Below are 8883 nucleotides of genomic sequence, written 5' to 3'. Positions count from 1 at the left end.
CTTCCATCTACCTCTAGCAGATATTATTCATTGTCAGCCTCACGATTTTAAAACATGTCTATTCGGGAGAGGTTTCAACACCCTTACAATGACTGTTTTGTTCCCCTCTCCATAGGGACTCAACGTCCTTGTTGGTGTGTCACTCGATATCTGACTCTGATACCATTTATAATAGCTCAAACCCATTATTAACCATTATTGTCTGCTTTGACTCGTTACACCGTCGTCACAATGTTAAAACATGTTTAACAATTATTGTCCGTTTCCACTTGTATCTGACTCTGATATAACTTGCAACAAACTCAAAATATATTTCGAAAAAATTAAAAATTAACTCATAATCAACATATTTAAAATTAAAAAATAATAATAATAATGAATTTAATTATTAAAAAAAAAGTGGCCATAAAACCACGTCACGTCAAGTGTTTCGCTTGTCGTCCACATCCTTCCAACGTCTCTGAACCCATCTTGTCTCGTCCCTAAACCCAAAACCTCAAATCCGCTTCCGCTCCTCCTCCGCCGCCGCCGCCGCCGCTTCAATTTCACTCCACAAACTTAATTCCCTCCCATGTCCACTCCCTTCGACCAGCTCCAGCCCCCGCCGACCGCTCATTCCGGCCACGGCTCCGTCGGCCCAGTCATAGCCGTCCTCGCAGTCATTTCCATCCTCGGCGTCATCGCCGGCATTATCGGCCGTCTCTGCTCCGGCCGCCCCGTCTTCGGCTACGGCGCCCACTACGACGTCGAGGAATGGGTCGAGAAGAAATGCGCTTCCTGCCTCGATGGCTCCCTCGACCCTCCGCCGCCGCCGGCGCATCTCCGCCACCCTCCGCCGCTCGATGCTGTTCCTGTAGTCGAACCCCTTGGTGGGCCGCCGGAAATCAAGCAAGGCGCCGATGAAAAACGCGAGAATTTGCAGTCGGCGGCTCCCGGAACCGGCGGCGGTGAGTCGTGAGATTCAATTAGAAGAGTAAAGTTTTTTTATTTTTCGAGGGTTCAATTTTTCTCTATGCAATTTAAATCTTCAATTTTTTTTAGTTCCTCAACTTTTTAAATTTTATAATTTATAGCTTATTTAATGTTTCAATTTTAAATTTTAAATAAATTTTAAAATTTTAATTCTATATAAATAAATTTTCTTAACTTGATATTTAAAATATTTACATTTTTTTAAAAATAATTTGAATAATTTAAATACGACAGAGACGCACTCGTTCAAAAAAATAAAATAAAATAAAAAATTAGAATAACTAAAATAAAATACAGAAGGGCAAAAATGTAACTTCAATACTACACTTTTTCTTTTCTTGAAAAAACACCCAAATAAACAAATAAATATTGTACTCTTTATTAAAACTTTTTATTCCTCTAAAAAGGGTGGAAATGTAATTTTCTATACTCTTTTTAGATTTTATACCATTTTTTAAAAGTGAAATTTGGGATTTATTGTGCTTTGGAATTAATTAAATATATTATTTTTTTAAAATTTATAATCTTATTAAGTAATATGGTCATTTACAAAATTTAAAAAATATAATTTGTCATTTTTGTCTAATATAATATGTAGAATTTTTATTTTAAATTTAGGAAAATTTAGGATTAAAATTGTAACTTTATTATTATTTTTTTCATATTATGTATTAAAGAATATAATATATTTGGAAAAGTTTTTATTTTCAAAAGGGGTCAAAAAGACAATTATTTGAATATTGGTGGGCCAAAAAGAATATTCAAAATAATTATTTATTTATTTTTGCTCAAATTATTCGAATCAATGTGACTCGGAGCTTGCTTCAGACCATATAGAGCTTTCTTCAACCTATACACTTTATCTTCATTATCTTTCTGTACAAATCCATCGGGTTGCTTCTCATATACCTTTTCTTGAAGCTCTCCAGGTAAGAATCCCGACTTCACATCAAGTTGATAAATAGGCTATGATTTCTGGGCTGCAAATCTCAAACCGGAGACCTTCAGGTTATTAGCACAACACTTTGGCATAAAGGTCTCGAACCTGCGATCTTCACACGACACTCTGAGCTAATGATATTACTCGTGATTGTTGTAAAACATTAAGGTTATTAGCACAACACTTTGGCATAAAGGTCTCGAACCTGCGACCTTCACACGACACTCTGAGCTAATGATATTACTCGTGATTGTTGTAAAACATTATGGCCCATGCAAGTCTCGAACCTGCGGCCTTCGCATTATTAGCACGACACTCTGAGCTAATATGTCAATGCGCATGATATTACTGGATTCTTTTTTAAAATGATTGTTGTAAAACATTATGACCCATGCAGGTTCGACGAACCTGCGACCCTCGCATTATTAGCATGACACTCTAACCAACTGAGCTAATAGGCTGCTGGCTTGCTTAATTGGTATTACTCAGATATTTTTTATTTTAAAAAAAGTAAGGTCTCGCCGCAAAATGATGCTTTACATGCATATCTCGAACATGCAACTTTCACGTTATTAGCATGACACTCTAATTATTATGGCCGATCGTTATTAAAAGATATTTTGTAAGGGTAAAAAACTATTACTCAGGTTATTAATGGTAAAAAATTGAAAAAAAACAAGTAAATGAATATAAAACAATATATTATTTATTTGAGTTCAATATAATAAAACAAACCTTTAAAATTACAACCATTTGAGATGAGTCGAAATATACTCAAAGTTGGTAACCGTGTATTTTTTAAAAATGATGATCTTAATAGATAATTTAGTATAGGGTAATTTTTAAATTTATAAGACCGGGTACATGTCAATTATTGTTGACTTAAGTTCATGTTGACCTAAGCCACAACGATTTGATGCATTATTATGTGGGTTTTGAATGAGGCTCGTGACTTGCTATTTAAATAATAACAATAGATAAGTTGTAATGATCCATACCCAGGATTCAGAATCCAAATTTGGCACCTGATGGCTCTAGCATCCCCGACAACATAGTCATGTTGCCTACTCCTTGCTTCTTAGTAGTGAAAACTATCCTCACAGACTAACACATTTGATAGCCTTGACATTCCCTTGCGACATAGTCATGTTACTTACTCCTTCATTCTTAAAAGTGAAGACTATCCCCATAAACAACCCCGAGTCATTCCAGCATGTTTTGTTCTCACTCACATGCATCCCAAGAAAATTTCTAGGAAGTCACCCAACATAGCACGCTCAACCACAAAGTTCCCTATGATTGAGCCACTGAAAAAGAAGGTGCATCTTGTTGGTATAGGTCGTAACTTTCTTTTCTTTTAAGCTTTTCTTAGTCATCATATATTCATAATCGCTCTCATTCGAATGTAGTTTTAGTTCATTTTTTTATTCTTCTCGATCGTTTATTTGATTGATTAGGGTAATAAAAGTTCGGAGTAATAATAATTGAGTCAATTATTCACTAAAGAGTATATTTTAAAGCATAATTATGATGCACACAAACCACTATTGGGAGTTGTTGAGTGAGGAAAATTAAAAGATTTACCTTTGGAGGGCCATATGGTTAACATGACAAGTAAAAAGTAAAAAGGTGTAGGTGGTGAAAAAGTGAAAATGATTTTAGTTGGTGAAACGTGTCAAATTTTTATTGGTGTTGATAAATAAACAAATAAATATTTGCGGTTTAAAATTAGTGTGCAACCGTACAAACCATCTCTAGTACATATTATATGTTTTAGATCATTACATATTGTCATCAGTCTCACGTTTTTAAAACACTTTTATTAAAAAGAGGTTTTCACACCTTTATCGGGAATGCTTGGGTTTCCCTCTCCAACCGAGATGTGGGATTTCACAATCTACCCCTCTTGAGAGCTCAACATCCTTACTGACACATCGTTCAGTGGTTGGTTCTGTTATCATTTGTAACAGTCTAAACTCACGGCTAGTAGATATTGTTTATTTTAGCTCGTTACGTATCGTGTCAACCTCACAATTTTAGAACATGTCTACTAAAATGAGATTTCCACACATTCATCCAGAATTATTACGATGTCTCGTGAGATTCTCGGAATTGGTGTAATTTGTGAGAGGACGTGAATGATGTCCTTTCATCATTTCTAAACAGATAAGCATGGCAGCTGGTTGTGTTCTTGTCTGGTTTTTTTTTTTTTTTGTCTTTTTTTTTTTTTTTACATAATTAGTTGACCAATCAACACAGCTTTTCAGCATGGTTTTTGGTTCAAATCCCATCCCATATTCTTCTTTTAATTCATTCATCATTTTTGTGCTGTAAACTTTGACCATTCTTTCATGATTTTGTCTCAAAAAATGTTCAAATTTTGTGGTTTTTGTTTTAAACAATAGTTTTGGGTAAAACTCGAAGTTAAATCCGTTCGGTTGAAGGATTTATGAATGAAAATGAACGTATAAAACCCGTGTTCGTTTGAAGGTTTCAAAATATGATGTTTAAGAAAAGCTTGTCCAACGTTCTAACGAACAATTGTCCTAACTTTAGTGAAATGGCATGGTAGGTGTCCCGAAACAAAAATTAGGACAACTGCACTGTTTTAGGTCACCATTTGTTTCTAAGATTTATCGAGAAGAATCAAACCACATGAGAAGAAGATGGGTAAAAGATTAGGTGTTTAACGATTGTGTTTGATATCTAAACTTTCAAGTTTATGTCTAATTTAACCTTTGTTACGTTCTTACAAATTTATAAGCTAAAACTTTAAATTAACCTTTAACATGTTATTAAGTAGAAGTTCTTATAACCAACATGTGAGACCTCACGTTCGTTAGAGAGGGAAACCAAACATTCGTTATAAGGGCGTGTAAACCTCTTTCTAGTATATGTGTTTTAAAAATAATGAGGCTGACGACTATACGTAATGGGCCAAAGTGAACAATATCTGCAAGCTATAGGCTTGAGTTGTTACAAATGATATAAGAGCTAGACATCGGGCAGTGTGTCAGCGATGCTATTGATCCTCTAGTCCCACAAACTTTTTCAACGTGTGAAAACGTTCATACATTTTAAAAATTGTGAGCCTAGCGGGTGACCGCGAAAATTGTGTTCCTATTTTATTCTTCATATGACATGTTTGGATGTTGTCTCATCAAACACCAAATCAATTTTTTTTTTCAAAGTTAGGTTCAATGAATCAAATACGATTCCATGTCTAGAAAAAATGGAAAGTTTGGACGGAAAATACCTCAATTTCGGCTAATATGAGCATAGTTCAATTATCAAATAAAAGTGAAAACGATTACAGCTCCGGAACAAACTTACTAGCCTCACTGCTTCCTTATTTTTTTTTGCATCTTACTCGTATCTTTTGTCGAGATAAATCATATTCTCGTAACCCTTATCACTACTTTTCAGTCTCGATGGAAAATGTGGGAGAGGAGGAAGGAAGATGCAAACACTTATTTACTTCGAAAAATCAGTCCTTGTACAATATGAACATAGTTTATATCTTTCGTATTTTGTATTTTTAAATGATTTATACACTTCTATTTTATTACGTTATTGTGTCAAAGCTTAAGGAATTAATTTTTCAATTAATCAAACTAAAATTATCAAACTAAAATTTGGAGAATAGCTGATCAAAGAAGACATTTTCTACCATCTTTAAGGTGGAATGATTGCTCTCTAATCTCGAATTGTCGGGTTGGACGAGCCAACAACTCGTACGCCTTCGGTCTGTTTTTTCAACAAGAATCACAACATCACCTTACCTTCTCGAAAACTCCAAGTTCTAATGGCAGAGTGAACAAAAACTAAGAAGGATGTCATACTTCAAAGAACAAGGAATATATGAAGCACGACGGGTAGATCATATCTTAAACTAGGGTGGTTCGGGCTGATAAAAAACCATCCAAGTTTTTGTTTTTTTTTCATAAAAAAAACAAAAACAAATCTCTCATTACAGTCACATGGAACATTAATCATGTTGGGTTGGTTTTTTCCCTTAATGATCATGAAAAAGTGCCAACTTTTTTCCTAAATGGGAGAAAAAACATCATTCGAATAAACAAATTATCATCTCAATCAAACTTTAAACCAGAAATATTTCAACCCAAATTCCCAAAAAGGGAAATTAACAAAACACAAAAGAAACTAATCCTACAAAAATAATTCACATTCTCTCTGATTCTCTCCTCTTTTATGTACTGAGAACAACGATCCTTCTGTAATTGACAAACTCCAACGTATTGTATTATATTATATGCCTCCAAAATTTGAACATCTTTACCAGCCTGAGTTTTTCAGTACCCATAGCTCTCGGATTTAGTATCTTCCTCGTCCTCCATGCCGTCGCCTCTGGTCGTGGAATACCCTCCATTCACATTGAACTGGAGCGGACCTTGTGGTGAGGCTGACTGCGAGCTGCTCACCTTTGAGGATTCACCACACCCATCTTGGGACATCCTTAAATCTCCTAGAACAACTGGAGATTGGTCTGCTGCTCGGGCAGCTGGTGTCGATGGTACTCGCCGAGTATGAAGACGGTATTTCTGCATTGACAAGCAATATTATTGATGAGTTTAGAAGTTTTCAGGAAAATGAGTTGCAAATGGGAATGTTTGTTTTTTCTGAAACCTTACTTGTAAATGGCTTTTTACTTCATCATTGGTTAGGCCATCTACCTGCATCAGTTCTCTTATTTGCTTTGGGGTTGCGACTGCATTTGATCGAACATGCTTGAATTAGAGATAGGTTGAGTGCCATGAATTTTCAAGAAAATTATCACAAGTTAACTATGAAATCCCACATTGGTTGAGGAGGAGAACGAAACATCCTTTATAAGGGTGTGGAAACCTCTCCCTAGCAGACGCGTTTTAAAAACCTTGAGGGGAAGCTTGAAAAGGAAAGCTCAAAAGAGGACAATATCTGCTAACTGTGGACTTGGGCCATTATAAATGGTATCAGTGAGAAGGCTGAGCCCCGAAGGGGATGGACACGAGGCGGTAACACTAGGCTCCAAAGGGGGTGGAATGGGGGGTCCCACATCAATTGGGATACGGAACGAGTGTCAGTGAGGACGCTGGGCCTTGATGGGGTGGATTGTGAGATCCCATATCGGTTGGGGAGGAAAACGAAGCATCCTTTATAAGTGTGGAAATCTCTCCTTAGTAGACGCGTTTTAAAAACCTTGAGGGGAAACCTAAAAGAGAAAGTCCAAAAAAGACAATACCGGCTAATGGTGAGCTTAAGCCGTTACATTAACGATCTACTCTCATCTAATTGACACAGAAAAATGATCCAACAGTTCTTCAAGAAATATGCTTATCATCTAGTTTATAAGCTCTGCGGTTGTATTGGTTTGGTTTATCCATTCACCTAAAAACTCATCAGAAACCAACAGAAAAGTGATCTAAAACTGAACCAACTTGCAATTGATTCAAACATGAAAAGCAACACAAATCCTTTTCATGATCACACAGATAGTTCTCACCTTGTGAACCTCCAAGTTGCTGCAAGGCATTCTCGAACCGCCGATGCAATTCTGGCGACCAGCACCTCCTCTGCTTCCGAGCAGGCGACTGCTGCTGAGGCAACACCGTCCGTAGATTCGACCGTATATCAGCAAAAGAGGTTGAACTTGCTTGGTTTCCACTCGACCGCAAAACACAGGAAACTAACTCTTCTCTAGGATTCTTCAAGCTGGGAGTAACCAAGGAAAGTGCACAAATGGGAGATTCAATCTTCTCTTCCTTCTTCACAGCAGAACATGACTTTAAACCAACAAACAATCTCTCTTCATTCTTGTTTGCAGCAGCTAAATAACCCCATCCCTCATTTCTCTATCACAAACAAAACTCTTCAATAACATTCAACCTATTTGGATTGAACATATTCTCAAAAACCCCACCAAGAATTCTATTGTTCCTTTTCAGACAAATAATGCAATAAGAACAGATCACAGAGTTAGTCTATTTGTAGGTACCTTAGTTTTGATTTGGGCGTTCGGCAACTGATCAGTCTTCCATAGCTGAACAGAGCTCATCCATTCCTTCTTATCTCCACAATCCTGTTCCTTCTCCTCCTCATCAGAAGAATCTCTGTTCAATGACAAGAATTCCTCCAGAACCAGTTTGGGCTTACCCAAAGCAAGGATCGCTACAAAAACAGAAGCACATGAACAGAAAATTCAAATCCAGAGAAGCCCTAAACAAAGAACATTCAATCCCAAAATCAAGAACAAATCAAATGAAATCCAAAAACCGATCTCCCAGACTCAAATTAAAGTTGCTGAAACCTAAAAACTGACCATCGTTCAATAGAAGCATACAGAAGGGAAGCTCCCGCTTGAAGGCATCGATCTTCTTCATTTCATCCTGCAAGTTCTTCACAAGATCATCGAGTTTCGAAGTCCGATCGGCGGCATTCGTAAGCATCGAAATCTGACGGAGGAAATCAGTGATCGTTTTGGGTTGAAAATCCGAAACAGAACCCATTCCGATCGTCGTCTGATTCCGCCGATTCAGATTCCGATCGTGTGGGGTTCAGAGCCGATGAGAAACCGCAAGAGTATTACGCGGAGATTCTGTGTTGCAGGGGCGGAGAGGAGAACGGAGATTCTTTTATATTTAGTAAAAATATAAACAAATTTATTTACAGATTCCAAAAATTAAATAATTTAAAAATAATAATGGAAGTGCAGAGCACGCGCTACAAGAGCAAGTGGTGAAAGTAGAGAAATCGTGTTTAAGAATTTTGTATCTATTTTATAGCCAAACAGTCTATTTATAAGTATTTTTCAAATAACATTTTATTCTAACGATAGAATAATTGTATTTTTGAATAGGATAATAATTTAATTTTTAAAAAATTAGTATTTACAAATTTATTTCGGTAAAAAAATATTATGAAAATTTAACGTGGGTATAAAGTATTTAAAACTATAATATAAGAATTTATTG

General features: G+C 36.3%; 2 protein-coding genes across 3 annotated transcripts; one reads left to right on the top strand and one right to left on the bottom strand.

The window, feature by feature from the left end:
• The first annotated feature begins 425 nt into the window (after window positions 1-425).
• Window positions 426-2257, top strand: LOC111470940. Its single transcript, XM_023116596.1, has 2 exons — window positions 426-947; window positions 1902-2257. Exons 1-2 carry the CDS (start codon window positions 572-574, stop codon window positions 1928-1930), a joined length of 405 nt encoding a protein of 134 aa, XP_022972364.1. The 5' UTR covers window positions 426-571; the 3' UTR covers window positions 1931-2257.
• A 3638-nt stretch (window positions 2258-5895) lies between these two features.
• LOC111470931 (transcription factor HHO6-like) lies at window positions 5896-8528 on the bottom strand. 2 transcript variants are annotated; one of them, XM_023116586.1, is made up of 5 exons: window positions 8232-8528; window positions 7908-8080; window positions 7416-7764; window positions 6565-6641; window positions 5896-6474 (listed from the first exon to the last, which is right to left on the bottom strand). In XM_023116586.1, exons 1-5 carry the CDS (start codon window positions 8416-8418, stop codon window positions 6226-6228), a joined length of 1035 nt encoding a protein of 344 aa, XP_022972354.1. In that variant the 5' UTR covers window positions 8419-8528; the 3' UTR covers window positions 5896-6225. The 2 variants fall into 2 exon arrangements, with proteins under 2 accessions (XP_022972354.1, XP_022972355.1); XM_023116587.1 differs by having other exon boundaries at window positions 7416-7695.
• Window positions 8529-8883: the final 355 nt, after the last annotated feature.

This window comes from Cucurbita maxima, unplaced genomic scaffold, assembly GCF_002738345.1.
Source record: "Cucurbita maxima cultivar Rimu unplaced genomic scaffold, Cmax_1.0 Cma_Scf00048, whole genome shotgun sequence".
Lineage (NCBI taxonomy): Eukaryota > Viridiplantae > Streptophyta > Magnoliopsida > Cucurbitales > Cucurbitaceae > Cucurbita > Cucurbita maxima.
Note: the sequence above shows the minus strand (reverse complement) of the source record. Positions and strands in the feature narration are given on the sequence as shown.

Coding starts and splice junctions, on each gene's coding strand:
- LOC111470940 (XM_023116596.1), top strand. CDS start 572: ATGTCCACTCCCTTCGACCAGCTCCAGCCCCCGCCGACCGCTCATTCC. Junction 948..1,901: donor GGCTCCCGGAACCGGCGGCG/GTGAGTCGTGAG, acceptor GAAGCTCTCCAG/GTAAGAATCCCGACTTCACA.
- LOC111470931 (XM_023116586.1), bottom strand. CDS start 8,418: ATGGGTTCTGTTTCGGATTTTCAACCCAAAACGATCACTGATTTCCTC. Junction 7,765..7,907: donor ACGCCCAAATCAAAACTAAG/GTACCTACAAAT, acceptor TGTTTGTGATAG/AGAAATGAGGGATGGGGTTA. Junction 6,642..7,415: donor GCAACTTGGAGGTTCACAAG/GTGAGAACTATC, acceptor GATCAAATGCAG/TCGCAACCCCAAAGCAAATA.